The sequence below is a fragment of the Gorilla gorilla genome, chromosome 14 (assembly GCF_029281585.2).
Source record: "Gorilla gorilla gorilla isolate KB3781 chromosome 14, NHGRI_mGorGor1-v2.1_pri, whole genome shotgun sequence".
NCBI lineage: Eukaryota > Metazoa > Chordata > Mammalia > Primates > Hominidae > Gorilla > Gorilla gorilla.
Window position 1 is genome coordinate 116,414,801 of NC_073238.2, and position 17,333 is coordinate 116,432,133.

Consider the following 17,333-nt stretch of genomic DNA (forward strand, 5'->3'; position numbering starts at 1 on the left):
TGTTGGGCGTGCAACTTCTTCTAAGCCAGAAAAGCCTCAACATCTGTGCAGTGTGGATCTCATCTCTATGCATATGGGCTGTGTTATCCCAAGAGAAAATAGTCCCCAATTGTATGAGTTCATCCTCATGAACTCCTGCAAGAACTCCCATGGGTATATCCTGGTGCCTGACAGTGCCTGCTGGTAAGATGTGGCTCCTGTCCCACAGCCTTCAAAGGAGACTGGTGGCAAGTGTCAGCCTGAGAGCTTAGTTGAAACTTAGAGCTCCCTCCCCAGAGTACAAGCATATTTAAGGAAATTCATGGTTGCACAATATGAGGGGCAGGGTAGGATCAAGGATGACACCAGGTTTCTGTTTTGAGCAACTGAATGGTGGAGGAGACTATGCTTGTCTTGACCAGTTGTCTCCATTTCTTGAAAAATTGGTTTCTTCACAGAGAGCAACAGAGATGGAGAAACTTGGATATGTTGCTCCCTTTGGAACATATCCCTTGGGTATGTTTGTTCCCTCTCCTTGACATTCTAGTCCTTATTGTCACTTCTCCTTGTGAATAACTTATTGTCTTTCCATTCTTCCATGATTTTTCCAAATTACCTCCTAGAGGAAGCCTCTCTGAAATGAGGTCCTACTTCCTCTATACCGCACCACCTGCATCGTAGTGTGATGAAGTTGTATTGAGAGTGTCCCTGTGTCCCTTTTCTTTAAGTCTACAATTCTCATGGATATAATCAATCTCTCTCTCTCATTATCATATGCTGAAAGCTAGGATAAAGGTTAGTGCTCAATATTTTTATTTGAATAAATGATCAAGTAAAGGATTCACAATTAAGGAGAATGAGAAAGGAAGAACTATTCCAGTTTTGGATACAGGATTCATCAAGTTGAGGTGAGGATGTGATTTGGACTTTGAACAACTAGTATTTAGATGTGCAGAAATAGGATGTGAAGAATATTTTAGGCCTGGGAAAGCTGGGCAAAAGCACACAGGTGAAAAGTTATTTATTAGATATTGAAGGAAAATATCGATTTCATTTTTTTTACATCAAGAGCTCTTTCTCAGCTGCTTCTGTACCCATCAATAGAAAGGATTTTTTTTCACATATTACTTACTCATGTATTATTTATAATACATATTATGTCACCTTCATTTCTTATACTTGGCTCATCTTTAGATATCAGGTCTTTAAAAATATTGTTAAATTGGTGTTTTTGCTTTCAAAATTAAAAAAATATATAGAGAGAAATGGAAACCACAAAATAAAAATCACCCATTAATTGATCATCCTAGAATAATATCTGATGACACTATGTTGTATTTCTTCCTAGGTTTTGTTTCTGAGGAGTAAAATTATTTTCAAAATATAAATTCATAAATCTTCTTTGGGTATTTTGATATTTTGTCTAGAGAAAGTCCACATTGTATGGTGTCCTCAGTTGCTTTAATGTACATGGTGTGCACTTTGTTGCATTTTTTCATGTAAAATTTAAGTGAGTAGAAGTAACCATTTTCTTTGGAATTAAGTGAGGCAGTGCCATATAGCAAGACGAATGGGAACCCTGTATTCAGACAGACCAGGATTTTAATTCTGGGTCTATTTCCTGCTTATTGTAGTAACTTGGACAGGTTGTTTGTCTTCTCTGCTTTGGTTTACCTATGTATTTGTTTGACCTGTCTACCTTGGTTTACTCCTATATACAATAAGGACAATAATCCATTTGGCTTTATGGAAAGAAAGAGACATAAAGACGGAAATGTGCCTGGTACTATGTGCCAGTGGATATTTGATGAATGTCCTGTATCTGTAATGAAAATAAAAGATTGTAGTGGCCATCTGCATTACAGAACAAAATAATACATCTGTCTCAGGTATCTGGAAGCACTAGCTGCAGAGCGTTTTGGAAGGAAGTTGGACTCACACAAATCAGCAGCTCTGTACCTTGGGGAGGAAATTGCAGCTGGTTTTTCCAAAGCAATTAGTCCCCCCCCATCATCTCACCAGTGGAGAACAAATCTTACTAATATGAGAATGTGAAACACACAGACATCATCCCTCTGTTATGGCTTCAGAGGATAACAAAATAAGAGAGTCACTCATTTTGGTAACTTTTTTAGTTCTCCACCAGACACTAAACCATAAGATCTGTGGCCTTTCATATGGAGAATATAAAACCTATATATCCAACATGTGGCCAGAGAGTAAAATATGGTACTTGACTCCAAAATCAGGGACTGTCTTAGCATTTTAGCAAACAAGCAAATAAGTAAAATGAAAAACATGTATAAACTTAACTGATCAGCAGATGCATGAGCACTAAGAGCCAATAGTGTTTATCCCCTTTCCTACCAATAACACTAAAGATGATTAAACCAATTCTGATAGCTTGGATAAATTAGCAATTGTACCTGAAGGTGAATGTAACTAATTTCATAATTTTTACAGTTCAGTTTTGATTACACCAAAATTACAACCTGGAAAAGAGTCATGAAAATGACTAGCAGAAAGAAAATCAGCATGAAGTGAGATCGTTCTTCATTTAATTAACTTGTGAGTCATGTTCAATCATCATAGACTGTCTGTGGATGTTCTCAAAACATCTTTATTAAAAGAAGATGTTATGCAACCTATACATGCATGGGTTTATTATCAGATAAGTCACTATTTATAAAAAACATGACTTGTCCAGTGATAGTTCATAAGATTTATTTATTTTATTGGTATATCATTTTAAGATTACACAAGTGAAATATATTCACATACTGGCACATGTGTGTTTAACTGTTTAGCCTAACATAAGTTAAATCAGAGACTTCCCTCCTGTGTGCCATATACCTAGGGTGAGAATAAGAACTAGGCTGCTTATTGCTTTTCTTCTTTCCTCTATACTCCTGGAATAGCTACCCATGAGTCCAATTTAAAAAACAAGAAGGGATAATGAAGAGCCACCTCTTAATTACACAATCAGTTCACATTTCTTCAGGGAGTTCTCTAGTTCATCGCTGCAATTTGAAGGAGATCATGCCGCCTGAGAGTATGAATTCAGTGACTCCCAGGCACTGATGGATTTCTTGTATGAGGAAGAGATCAGATCACACACTCAGACTGACCCTTTCTTAACTGGACAATACAGTCAGAATGTGATTGTCTCCAAATTACATCTTAAAATTGCACACCTGTTTCGTGAATTTGTAAGAGGATCAGTTAGTCCTGTGTTTGGCTGAAGGTGATAGACACAAATACTGAGTCTTCAGGTTGTCATTCCAGGGATGGATGGTGAGGCGACTGCCTGAGCACCACAGTGTCCCTGAACCCCATCTCTCTCTTCTGCTCTGCCCTTCCAGTATGACGTTTATCATTGTTATGGTTTGGCTGTGTCCCCATGCAAATTTCATCTTGAATTGTAGTTTCTATAATCCCCAAGTGTCGTGGGAGGGACGAAGTGGGAGGTAATTGAATCATGGGGGTGGTTTTCTCCATGTTATTCTCATGATAGTAAGTTCTCACGAGATCTGAAGGTTTTATAAGGGGCTTCCCCCTTCACTCGACTCTCATACTTCTTCCTGCCATCATGTGATGAAGGACATATTTGCTTCCCCTTCCACCATAATTGTAAGTTTCCTGAGGCCTCCCCAGTCATGCAGAACTGTGAGTCAATTAAACCTCTTTCCTTCCAAATTACCGAGTCTTGGGCAGTTCTTTAAACACAGATGTTATTATCAATGAATGGTCCATGTAGATGATTCTCCAACAGTTCCACCACTCCTGGGTGTTCCTCTTACAGGTCTAAGTGGCAACACAGTCGTGTTGGTGAGACAAAAGATGAATAAAACTACTTCTATGGTCTTATTTTTTAAACTCAAATTTCCAGGAACATTCCACTTAGTAGACCTCCAGTACGGGACACGCTCCTTTGTCATTTCATGAGACAACACAATCTTAGTTTTCTCCTTCCTTACTGAATGTTCTTGTCTGGCTTCTCTAGTTACCTAACTCTAAATATTGGGGTCCCCAAGACTAATTTCTCCCTGGATAGCTGCTTCACTTCTAGGGCTTTAAGTGCCATCCACATTTGTAAGCTCTAACATGTGTATGCCTAGAGCCAGCACTAACATGTCCTCTGAGCAGCAGCTTGTGCCTAGCTGCTTACTTGACCTCACTATCTCATTGTCTTAAGAGTATCTCAAATACAAGAGGCTCAAAACAGAGCTGTTTTTCTGCCCTCAACCTCTTTCTCCTGAAGTGCCCCTACCCAATAAACAGCATCATTATTCACACTATTTCTTCTAGCTAGAAAACTTGTCTTGTCTTTCCCTCACTTGCCACATCCAGTCCAACATTGTGTCCCACATGTACAGGCTCCATCACCAAAATAGATTTCCATGTACTTCTCTGTGTTTCCACTGCCACCACTGTCCTTTAAGCTTCTATCACTTTTCACTTGGAAAACAGCAAGAACCCTCTAACTTCCCCATATTCATTCCTCCCAACATACCTTAATCTGTCCCACCTAGTTGCCAAATGAGTTTGCAAAGTGTAAACTACATCATCACATCATTCACTTCCTTAATATCCTTCTGTCATTTCTCAATCCTCTTAAAATAAATTTGGATTTTTTTTTACCAACAGTAAATCATTTGCTATGTTCTCATTTCTGAGAAGGGAATATTTCTCCACCTTCATTATTCAATGTTTTTAACTTACTATTCTTCAAACACGTTGGCCTTCTTTTACTGCCTGTAACATGCCAAGCTATTTCTTGTCCCAAGAACTTTTCATTTGTTTTTCTAGGCTCTGTTCCTAGAACATTGGCTGTCTGGCTCCTTCTCATCCCTTGGCTGTCACTGAACCCTTCCCTGACTACCCTAGTTAACAGTGTTCTTGCTGTTGAATATACTAGCATTTTCTTTTTGTCTTCTATTACTCAAATGTTGCTTATCGTTATTTTCTTCCCTAGAAGACCATAATTATCATGAAGACAGGGCCAATGCCTATTTTACTTACTGTTATATTCTAAGCTGTTAATACAATTCCTGATACATACAAAATATTTCTTGAAGAGATAACTAAATTATTAGAGTTTATAAAAAAGGGTATTGAAAGTTGTTTTTTTCTTAAGTAAAGTCATATAAATGACAACTCAAAGCATTTGAATATTAATGTATTTTGATGATTGGCTGAGCTAGATACCAACTTAACTTCGTGGAAGGATATAATAAATTAGCTAATAATAAAAAATCATCGCCAGGCACAGTGGCTCACACCTGTAATCCCAGCACTTTGGGAGGCCGAGGCGGGCGGATCATGAGGTCAGGAGATCAAGACCATCCTGGCCAACACAGTAAAACCCTGTCTCTACTAAAAATACAAAAATTAGCTGGGCATAGTGGCACGTGCCTGTAATCCCAGCTATTCGGGAGGCTGAGGCAGGAGAATGGCTTGAACCCGGGAGTCGGAGGGTGCAGTGAGTCAAAATTGCCACTGCGCTCCAGCCTGGTGACAGAGCAAGACTCCATCTCAAAAAAATAAAATAAAATAATAAATAAATAAATAAATAATCATCTATTTTCTTGCATAACATTTTATATTATTTGCAATGAGATGCCATAAAATTATTCTTAATAATATTGTAAATCAAAGGCAGAATATCAACTTCTAAAAGGGGAAAGATTGTCTCATACTACAACATGGAAGGATCTTTAAGATATGTTAAATAAAATAAGCCAGTCATGAAAAGAAAAACACTGTATGACTTCACTTATATAGGTACCTAGAGTAGTCAGATATATAGACAGAAGCTGGAATGGTGATTTCCAGGAGCTGAGAAGAGAAGGGAATGGGACTTACTGTTTTATGGGTGCTTAGTTTCAATTTGGGAAGATGAAAATATTCTAGAGATGAATGGTAGTGATGGTTGTACGACAATGAGAATATACTTAATGCTACTGAACCATACACTTAACATGGTTAAGATGGTAAATTTTATGTTATATCTATTTTACCATAATAAAAAATATTGTAGAAAAAAGTAGCCATAGGTCTACTTTAATTATCTGTTTCTTTTTATGTGGGTTTTAATAGATTGTGTCTTTCACGGAATTGGTCCAAATGATCCAGGTTATCAGATTCTTGGACAAATCATTGTTTGTAATATTCTATTATTATCCTTTTAATGTCCATAAGGTAAGATATAATCATCTCTCTTTTAATTTTCATATTGAACATTTGTGTCTTCTCTCTTTTTACTTGTTTAGCCTGGCCTAATATTTATCAATTTTATTGATCTTTTCAAATAGCCAACTTTTGTTTTATTGATTTTCTCTGTTGGTTTTCTATTTCCAGTTGTATTGATTTGTCATGGAATTGATTGTATTTCTTTTCTTATGACCAATTTAGTTTTATATTGCTCTTCTTTAGTGTTTTAAAGTGAAAGATTACATCACTGATTTTATATTTTTTGTTGCTTCTGATTGCATTCATGTTGTAAATTTCTCTCCAAATATTACTTTTGCTGTATCCTACACATTTTCATAAGATGTATTTTCATTTTCCATATAGTACTAATTAAATTTGAAAAAAAGAAGGCAGAAAACAAAAAAAAAAGACAGAATATTTTTCTATGCAATACAGATTAAATGATTTCAGTTGTGTCAAATTGTTGATAATTCTTACCAACCTAGGGTCAGTAAGAAACATGAGCATTTGAGAAGTTCATAGCCCAATTGAGCTGGTACTAGAAGCTCTCTTTCTCTTCATTTTTGGTTTCTTGTACAACAGATTCTCTGCCTTCAAAGATGGACAACTTTTTATTTAACTCTTTAAGGACATCTGGACTTTAAGTGGACTTTGGTTTTCATGGAGAAGTAAAGATGTACTCAATTTAACAATTATTCATTGAGTAGATAGGGGCTTAGGGGTGCCAGTTTTCTAACTTGGCTCTACTCTACAGTTTGATTTGTGGGTAAAAATGAGAAAGATGTTTTGAAAAAGACAATTTCAATCTCCTCCAAGCTTTTGAAGATCCACTGTGTCTCAGGCATTGTGTTAGGCACTCTGAAGACTACAGTGCTGACAGAAGTAATACTCAGAAAATTCATAGTAGAGTAGTGGATTCATTTGACACATAACTATATACCATGAGATGGAAGTCAAAAAAGTTCCACAGGAGGTAAAATAATAAGGTATTACAGAAATTCAGAGGAGAGACAATGAGTCTCACTTAGGGATATTAGGTAAATCTTCACAGAAGGGTAGTCGCTTTTTGCTGAGCTTTGAAAATTACTCAGAACCTGAATGTGTATAGTAAGGGAAAGGTACTTCTACCTGTGCAAAAACATGAGGTCAGAAAAGCATGACAAATGTGCAGGAAACAATGAATGGGCCAGTTTGGTTAAAGGGAGAAGAGAAGGAATACAATTGGAAATGCAGCTTCTGTTTTTCAAGAAGCTAAAACATAACAAAGGCTAGAGTAGGTAAACTCTATGCCATGAGCATTAGGAAGTTATACAGGACTAAATATCAAGGCAAGTTGTGCTGTAGGAATCTACGAGCCAGAGTATTGGAGAGACATGACAGGAAGTTTTTTCCAACGTTGTGATGGTGATGTAAGTGGGAATGTTGGAGGTGGTTTCAACAAGACTTGACAACACGCTGGATGAGGGCAGTAAGGGAAATTCAAACGAGACTCAAAACATCATGAACTGGTTGATTGAAAGGATAGCTGTTACATTAAAAGAAATGAGAAAGACAAAAAAGCAGCTTTTGGAAAGAAAATCATATATGGATGTAGGAGATCGGTCGGGGTGGTGGGAAAAATTGTAGAAGATGCAAACCTTCTTGGAAGGCTGGAAGATTTTACAAAAGCTTTGGAAAAGGATTTGGCTGAAGGCAGCCAGATTCTCTTATCTGGTGAAACTAATCTAAATAAGTAAGTTAACATAGGCCTTGGAACCTGGCCTTTAATCATCTGAGTGCAGGACTACTCTCTCTGGGGAGGGGAGGGGACGGGAGAGACCATGTAAATTGCCCACAAGTGTGTTGATTCAGAGCCTTTGTGATTAAATCTATACTGAATAAATGCCTGCAGTGCCAGCTTGTCAGGGCCACGGCTGCTGACTCTTTACAGCACCTTCCTTGGTGTCTGGTGTCTGTGAGCAGCCTGGTCCCCTAGCCCACTCTTTCACTGGATACCTGTGTCTGGGTGCATTTGTTCATCCATCATTCTGCCAGGGTCTATGGGTCGGACCCTGCCTATGTAGCTCTGGAGGTATTAAGTGGGGATGCTAATAGAACACAAAGTGTGGAATCATGAAAGGGGAATGTAGGAGAAAATCAGGGGCTGGAGATACAGCCCTGTGGTCTTGGCAGTTATCTGAAAGCCCAAAATTTAATGGATTTTTCAAAAAAGAAATTATGGAGAGATTAAAAAAGATGATTAAAGATAAGCATTGGGTGAATACCTGCACTTATTCATTCAGTAAAAAAAAAAAAAAAAAAAGTAGAAGAATAAATAGAGACAAAGGAGGAATGTTGAATGAGGCCAAGAGAATTTTGTGGCATGCCAATAGAGAAGAGACTTGCAAGGAGAGAAAGTGCCTGTGAATATCAAATAGATACCTTCAAATGATGTGGTGGTTGAAAGAGACAAGAATTAAGAAATCCTGCTGTGTCTCACTTTCTAAAGTGAAATATAGAAGCAAAGCAACACATTGGGAAGAGTGTAGACATTGGAATCAGAGGAACTAGAGTCAGTTCCGATCCGGCTGAGCCAATTATCGGTCACATGTTTACATGCATGCTACTTTTAAACTTTAATGGTTTGAGTTTTTGGGTTTTTTGTTTGTTTCTTTGTTTGTTTTTACTTTGCATGTAAATCAAGCTAGGTGAAAAAGACCACAGTTACCTCATTTATTTGTTTATTTATTTACTTTTTTCCTTTTTTGCTAACCTGTGTGACAAGAACAGTCATTAGCCTTAGAAAGTGCCAGAGCACTTGCTGATTGAGTGCATGTTAAAGGTATGGCAGCGACATTTTTCTTGCAAATTTAGTAGTCCCCCATTCGTATCCGATGTTTTTCCCAAAATATTTTTTAAAAGAATGTCAGACGTTCCTAGTACCCTGTCTTTCTTTCAGGATCCCAATTTTCTCCAGGGGAGCAACATATGCTGGATTAAAAAACCGCTCTCCCAGACCTTCTCTGGCTGTTAGGAGGCACTTGTTGCATGGCCTGTGAGGTAGGGATGTGGTATAACCCAGGGAAAATCTCTCTTATTTAATTTAAAAAGCAAAAAAAAAACAAAAAACAAAAAACAAAAAAAAACAAACAAAAAAAAACAGTTTTCCAAGAAACCCTCTCCAGGAGACTTCTGCTTACCTCTCAGTGACCAAAAACCTTTTCACCACAGTCACTTACCACCTCCTACCAATCCTCATTCTCGCAAGTGTCCTTCACTCCATTTACTCTACTGCATTTTTCACTGTATTTCTCATGCCAAAACTTGGGCTTCTCCACCAGTCTGCACACGTTCATGCTCTCAATTCTCACAGCCATCTATTTCATTCTCCACTAAACTGTTAGAGGGATTTCTGTAGAAATTAAAGAAATTCCTATCACTCCTAAAAAAAAAAGAAAAAAATAATTATAATAATTAATTGCAAACCATTAAGCACTGGTTACTCATCCTCCCTGTGGAGAGCTGAATGGAGGGGGAGCAGATGGAGCAAGGTTCACTCCTGAGGGTCCTGCCAGAGCAAATGGTCAGGAGAGAACGGTGTCAACAGCTTCAGAGAGGCTAATCAGTGTGAATGATGAGCGTATCTGTCCCTGGGAGAAGAGCAGGGACCACTTTGTCCATGGTGCTTGATTTTGTATCCCCTAATGCATAGCAAAATGCTCTGTTCATAACAGATACTCAGTAACTCTTCGCTAGGCAAATAGTTGATTCAGAGAGACCCTACTGTAAGGTAATGCACATATCAGGAAAAGGAATAAAGGGTTGAGCGGAAACTGAAATGGAAGAAATTGAAAAGGAATATCATGCAATCTAATGGTGTGTTGGTGGCAGGCAATAAACAGGTGTACATCCTGGTATATAGCTGTCACAAATACAATGTTACATATATACCAAAAGATAAACATCTGAAAAACCAGGAACCAATGTCAGGAACCAAACCAAAAAAAAAATGTGCCAAACATGAATCCAAGCTAATGTTAATTTTTATGCAATAATAGAGAGACACCATTACTTCCACTTGTATCTGTTGTTATTTGTAAGCAGAGAGTTATACAGATAAACTAATATAGTGCCAAATGCCATTTGTATGAAAGTTACCCTTTTGTTTTATTAGCAAGCAATAGGAGAACAATCAATAAATACTGCCACCAGTGGTAATGTGACTAGCCATGCAAATTGGTCTGGATGGCATGGTGTGTGCAATGAAGAATAGCGCTAAGACTCCATACTGATAAAAATGCAAATGAAGAAGTATTTTCTATCAAGAAAGGTGGTATAATTCCATTTAAAATTATTGCAAGATTTCTTTCTCTCAAGTCATCTCCTATGCTACATTCAAATTTATTATGTTAAGCTAGAACTCTGTTGTAAGTTCTTTCAAACAATTACATGCCAAATTGACTATGCATAAAGAAGAATGTGTTGGATGGGAAATGAGATCCTATGGTTTACACATTTCTTTCTTAAAATTCTCTGCTTCAGCTGGTTATTTCCTCATCCTCTCCTCTCACTCCTTCCCTGTGGTTGCTTCACAGGCCACGGCACATGTTCCTGTGGTCGCTGTGTTTGTGAGAGAGGATGGTTTGGAAAGCTCTGCCAACATCCGCGGAAGTGTAACATGACGGAAGAACAAAGCAAGAATCTGTGTGAATCAGCAGATGGCATATTGTGCTCGGGGAAGGGTGAGTATCTCTGCTGGTGCCTGGACTCCATTCCTGTTCTGACACATGATTTGTAGAACAGCCTGTAGCAACTGTCTTTCCCAGACTGAACTTTGCATGAAAGCAAACCACTATGTCCTCTGCTGTCCCCAACTTGAAGCTTGAAGATTAACCAAATGAAGTTTTGGATCAAAGAAAATGAAATGCGTGTGAGAGGATTCATGCAAAAATATCCTTGTATGCAAAGTTATTGCTGAATGAAATAGAATTAATACTTTTATCAAGAAATTAGGACAACAAAATATACCAGATACTAAATGGACCCAAAAAAGGGGGAAAAAGGCAAAAGAATGATTATTGGGCTCACCTCTGAAACAACACAGCTCAGAACTACAGAAAAGTAATCACAAGCATCTGAGCTGCCCAAAGATACGACTTTGGGAACTTCTGGGGCTAAATTATTTAGCTGTATGTGGAGCAGGGGAAGATTGAAGGTGTGAGAAGACATAAAAGGAGACAAAATATTTAACTTAGTTTAATTTTTTAAAAAGGAAAGAAAAGCTATGGAGGAGAGGTAGTATCCCACAAGTCTGATGGAATTTTCTTTGCCCTAAAAATCACCAGTTGTTCCAAGTAAACATGTGCAGCCTGATATAAGAAAATAGGTAATTGTTCGGTTGGGCACCGTGGCCCATGCCTGTAATTCAAGCACTTTGGGAGGCCAAGGCGGGTGGATCACTTGAGGTCAGGAGTTCTAGACCAGCCTGGCCAATATGGTGAAAAATACAAAAATCTACTCTGTTAAAAAAAACACAAAAAAATTAGCCAGGCATTGTGGCTCACACCTGTAATTACAGTTACTTGAGAGGCTGAGGCAGGGGAAAAGCTTAAACCCAGGACATGGAGGTTGCAGTAAACCGAGATCACAGCACTGCACTCCAGCCTGGGCGACAGAGCAAGACTCCATCTCCCAGAAAAAAAAAAAAAGGTAATAATTAAACAAAGAAAACAAAAGCCTGCCAAATGGTTATAACCTACAAGTTGGTTGAATAGAAGCCACCAACCCAATAAAACATTTGCCATGGAAATATATTAAAGGAAAAAGCAAGCCTTCCCCATCTCCCATCCTACACACATGCACACACACACACACACATACACACATACACACACACACACACAAATTGGAAGAGGATTCCCCTGAGTAAAGAATGCTAATAGATTAAATTTTGAACACCTTGATTTTGATGTTTCTGTATACTATTCTTGAAGGGACTTTAAAATCCTGCCATTATAGTGCATATGGCATCATCTAGAAAGCTGTTGTGTTCTTCTTTGCTAGTGACTAGGAAGACACAGGGAGCCTGAAAGATTCTCACCTCATGTCTGGGGAGCAGCGCTTCAAAGAAACTGAAGTTAGGGGCTTCCCAGCTCTCCTCTTCAGCTCAGTATCCTCTTTATACCACAGACACACTTTTTTTTTCTGACAAGGCACAGCTCTGGCTGAAGCTTCATTTACCCTCAAAACCTCTGCTGGTCAGGATGACCAGGTAAATAATTTTCTGAAGAAGACAGCAAAGCAAAAGTGTACTAGAGACACTGAATCCTGTTGCCAAAGAACCACACCAGTGAGGCTGCCACACACGAAGGGAAGAGGTCTCTGAAGCAAGATGTGCCGTGTGTCCCCTAAACAGTAGCTTTTGTTTTGCCTCGTATGCAAGACCAATGCTATCAAGTTGAAAGAGACTTTTTGGCAGAACTTCAGACATCAAAGAGGATGGATGCTGTGACTATCTGTGGTGCCAAGAAGGGGGATGAAAATGAATGCAAATGTATTCACTTCAATAGATGACAGTGTCCTTGGTTTCCAGGAGTTCTGTGTTCAACACTTGTATTTACCATGCTCAGGCAAGGAGGCCATGCCATCAACCTAATGTCATTACAGCAGGCAGGTGGAAAATGAGTTTAAAGCAATCGCTTTGTGCCTTGTTTGTTCTCTCACTAATTCAATCTAATCTCAAGCCCCAAACAAATCTTCCACCAGTTCTGTTCTCAGGGGGCTTCAGCCCCTAGAAACACCTACCTTGAATTCAAGCTGTGTTGGGACAACCAAAAAGAAAGAAAGGTTAAAAGGAAGAAAACAAGGGAAAGAATTGGGGAGAAGGAGATTAAGGAAGAAAAGCAGGAAAGGAGGCAGGGATGGAATTAAACTGCAAGAGAGAAGTAGGAGAGAATAAAAGAGATGTTATCAGAGGGGAATGATCTGTGTATAAAAAGATACTGAGAATGAATAGTTTTTGAATTAGATTTTTTTTCCTCTGAGCATGGCTTCAGACATAGAGCACTTAAGTTTAGATACTTTTTTACTTGGCTTTCTGTAATGGCATTGTCACTGGGATAAGAATAGAAGCTTTTCACAGAAGCTCTACTGAAAAAGATACCCATACATATTAAAACACTAGTGTGCTTATTTATATTTGTTTATTTTAAAAGTCAACTATTGTTTGTGTTTGTGTGTTTACTACACTCACTATTGAATCATTAACACTTTCCATAAGCGGGTCTTCCCTAAGACCTGTCCAACTGCGAGTACAGGAAGAACACACAAAGCCATACCCTCCAGGGTAACAAATAGCAGTCTTCCATTTCCTAAACTGAAGGTCATGTAACAAGAGTTGTTTCCTCTCAGAAAATAAATATGCTTATGAAAGTCATTACAGCCCTAGGAAAGATTCTCATCTTTCAGCATCATAAATGTAGAAAATACAAAATAGGTTGACTAAATATTGACTCAAAGGCATTTCCTGAAAACAAAACAAAACAAAGCCAAAGAGTCCCTCTAGCTAATGCCTTTGCAAATTGTTTGCTTTGGGTGGTGGCGATATATTCAGAGATCAATGAAGGGTTGAAAGCATATTTGTATAAACTATTTGTTTATCCTTCAATGGGTAGGGAGTTTGGGAGTCCTTAAACTTAAAAGGGAACATGAAAGCTGCCTCAAGGCTGCACATTTTGACATTCGTGTTAGTGGACGGGCCTTCAGACTGTTGGCAGCAGCTGATCGTGATCTCCCTTCTTTTCTCCTGTTATGGAGACATCAATGCTGGATTATCGATGAAGAAAGGGGATAAAACCAGGATCATGGAACTGTGATCTATGATAGGCGCAGAGGATAATGGGGATGCCACAGTTACTCCTGGTTCCAGTGGGGAGCACTACCCCACAACCCACCCTGAGAACCACAGGAAAAGTAATGCATGAAATAGACTAAGGGACTTTAACATGGTGATGGAAAAGAAAAACCTGTTTCCGATTTTTTGACTGGGGCCATGTATTTCTAGATCAATTTCATGGACTTGTCCAAATTTTCTATCATTTTTCTCAAATTTGTCAATGAAAGTCCCTCACTCTGATGGTCACAAAAGATATTCAAGTTCTTTCTTTATTTGATTATGGGACAGATCTTAGCAGTGGGCATGAGATCGCCATGGCACACAGCTTGGTGGCCTGTACCCACCAAAAGGCTGAAACGTGCACTTCCCATGAGCTGTGAATAAAGCCGTCACCTCAGGAGACGATGAAGAAATAGCGTTTTATTTCTTTACAAATTTATAGCCAAGACAATAAATCACTCCATAGAAAAATTTAAAACAAGATACATTGTTGTGACCTTCATAACAGATGGAGTAGTTAGTACAATAGTGAAAACTGCCTGCTGGGATGTCAGGTTGCAGCATTTTGTCAGGCTTGAATGAAAAAGAAAGTCCAACATTAGTAATGGAATGGGCAACTGACAAAGGTGCCTTGCCCTTAGACTCAAATTGTTTTTGTGAATAACCAAGAGAGATGAGGTTAGTGCAGTGCCGGGTCTCCCCTAAGCTTAGCTACCTTTGCAAAGTACATGATATAATTCATTGTGGGTTGTTTTGTTCATTTGGGGATTTATTTATTTGGATCCAAGACTACACAATTATATCTTTGCCTTGATTACTTCAAGCTAGATCCAGGTAATCACGTCCAATCTTCTTACAGATGCTGTTGTGTGACAATGGCTGTAAACACATGTCATTAACTGTCTCCTTAAACTCTCACAGTGATACTTCTTGGGTCCCACATCATCCAAAGAAGTCCAGCATACACACTCACTCACCCACCCACGACCTGTCCCACATCCCCAGAAAAGAGAAAGAGTGAAAGATGCTTCACAAAATCGGCCTCAGCCTGGTGATCAAGTTGCCTCGCTCAATATGCCTGTGCAGTCAGACCTGCAGGGAGAAACAGCTCATTTTTAAACTACTGTATATGAAAGTTTTTGCCTGGAGATACATCACAGATAGGCAGATCACTAAAAAGAAGAGTGGATTGAATCAGAGTGAAGTCTTCAGTTAACTGTTTGTTTATTACCTGTGAGGTCCAGAACAGTTTGCTTTATTCTCTCTTCCATTCTCATCTTTGAAGGTTAAATTTCATTTCTTTCCCCTTCCTATGTCCTAAGATGCCCTGAAGACACATGAGAAAATGTGGCTGATTCCCCAGGGATGGAAGCCAGCAAAAATGCACAGAAGGAAGATGGGAACATTCTCAAGGGTCCTTATATTGAGAAAGAAAATGAATGGATTAGTGGTGCTGTGGTGATGAACTATCTGCCCTAAAACTCCTGCCAAGATCAGCCAGCTGTTCTCTGGCTAGGATGGGTCTCAGGGGTGTGAGTGGGTCTTGGCCAGCTGAGTTGAACCATTTCTCACCTCTTGAGAGTCATGCAGCCTACATCTGTCTGATGGAACCCTCTCCCTGTGTCTTTCCCATTTAAGAGAGGCACAATTTGACCCATGTTATGGAAGAAAACAGCTAGAGCGTTCTACAGGAAAAGTGCTATAATAGGTCCTAATAACTATTCACACTGTGTTATTACTATGTGCTATCTAGTTCTAGTTTCACAAGCAGTAGAATAATTTCCTACCTCTAAGATGCATTGAGCATTGACAAACAGGAAAGAATAACACAGCTGGGAAAATGCTGACCTAGAAATACTACTGTTTCATGACACATACAAAATCAATCCTCATTTTTTATTCTAAGTATTTCAGCGACTAGTAGACTTTCAGAACTGGAATTTACTCATCAAATGTTCTATCCATATATGCCATATTAGCTTTAGCTGAGCTTACCAGTTTTCTGAAAATGCTCTACTATGGCATGAAGCTAAGCATTCCAGAAGCAAGAGCAGTGATTAGAATAGTTCCAGGGCCAGAGGATAAGTTTGAAGATGAAATATAAGATATTTCATGAATTGTGACATATATAAAATGATATCCTGGGTGTATATATGAATATTATGGGCATATAAAATCAGCACTACTTTAGAAACAACTAAAGACAGCCAAATATTTCAAATAACTAATCTTCCTCCACTCATGGAAATAAAACACTAAGTATGGTGCCTTTTGAGGAAACTTCTCTGATAGTCAATGAAATACTCCATGTGGTCTTTGTTGGCAGATATATCACTATCCATTTGTTAAACAAGCAGTAGAGTGCTGCACATTTTTTTATGCCTAGAAATGTGAAAGAAAGTCTTCAAAATTAGGATAAAGAAATCTCTAAAATCAGGAAATTCCTCACCTTGATGAGACCACAAGGGAACCAGCATCCCTTGCAGACTGACCTGGGAGCAGCAGCTCCCTGGGTCCTGAGAAACCACAGGGCTGTCAGTCAGTTATTAAAACTGAGAAGACGTGTATATTTCCTCAAGAGCATGCAAATCAACCTGGACCCTCAGGAAAACAAGTCAAGACTAAATACAATTATGCCATAGCTACGCAAGAAGTTAAAAATAAGTGAAAACACAATTGTCACAATATAAACCTGACTGCACTCTTACTTTGAGAAGTGTGTCAAGAAATGGCAAACATTTAATTTGGACTTTGGGGATTTTTGCAGCTGAAATGCATATACCAGTTTCCCTGATATGAAATATCACATAGTTGAGACACATGAACCTGAATCCTTTCATGATATCTGTGATGACCACAACTCCTTTTTCCTGATCACTTTAATCACCCAGGCTGTTAACTCATTTTTAATCACTGTGTTTTAAAAGAAGCACTAATGATTGATTCTTGCCCCTTTTCAATATATTTTGAACTTACCAATTCTGCAGTTTTGTTAAATATGTCAAAATACTCTTTTCAACTGCACATTTTTTCAACGTGATTTTGACTCAAAAAAAATACTGACAGCCATCTTTTAGTAAATGGAAGTCATGTTTGGAAAGAACAACCAACCCAAGGAAACAGAAGGAAAAGAAAGTCCTTTTTATTTGTTTCTTTTTCATTGTAAAGTCTTTCCTGCTGTCGTTGAGGCAGTTTTTCCATGTAAGGGTTTTTAGCCTGTCATGGAAAGCTGTTTAGACTGAGAGAACTTCTGTCTTGGATACCATTC

At 38.5% G+C, this 17,333-nt stretch overlaps 1 protein-coding gene across 7 annotated transcripts in view; it reads left to right on the forward strand.

Annotated features, from left to right (window-relative positions):
- Window positions 1-17,333, forward strand: part of ITGBL1 (integrin subunit beta like 1) — a 313,368-nt gene that overhangs the window by 271,056 nt on the left and 24,979 nt on the right. For all 7 annotated transcript variants that reach the window (XR_008671146.2, XM_063697493.1, XM_063697491.1 and 4 more), the window contains one exon: window positions 10,767-10,913. Coding sequence is in view for 6 of the 7 variants with exons in the window: in XM_063697493.1 (XP_063553563.1) it covers window positions 10,767-10,913 (147 nt within the window). In the remaining variant the exon portion in view is untranslated. The remainder of the gene's footprint in view (window positions 1-10,766; window positions 10,914-17,333) is intronic.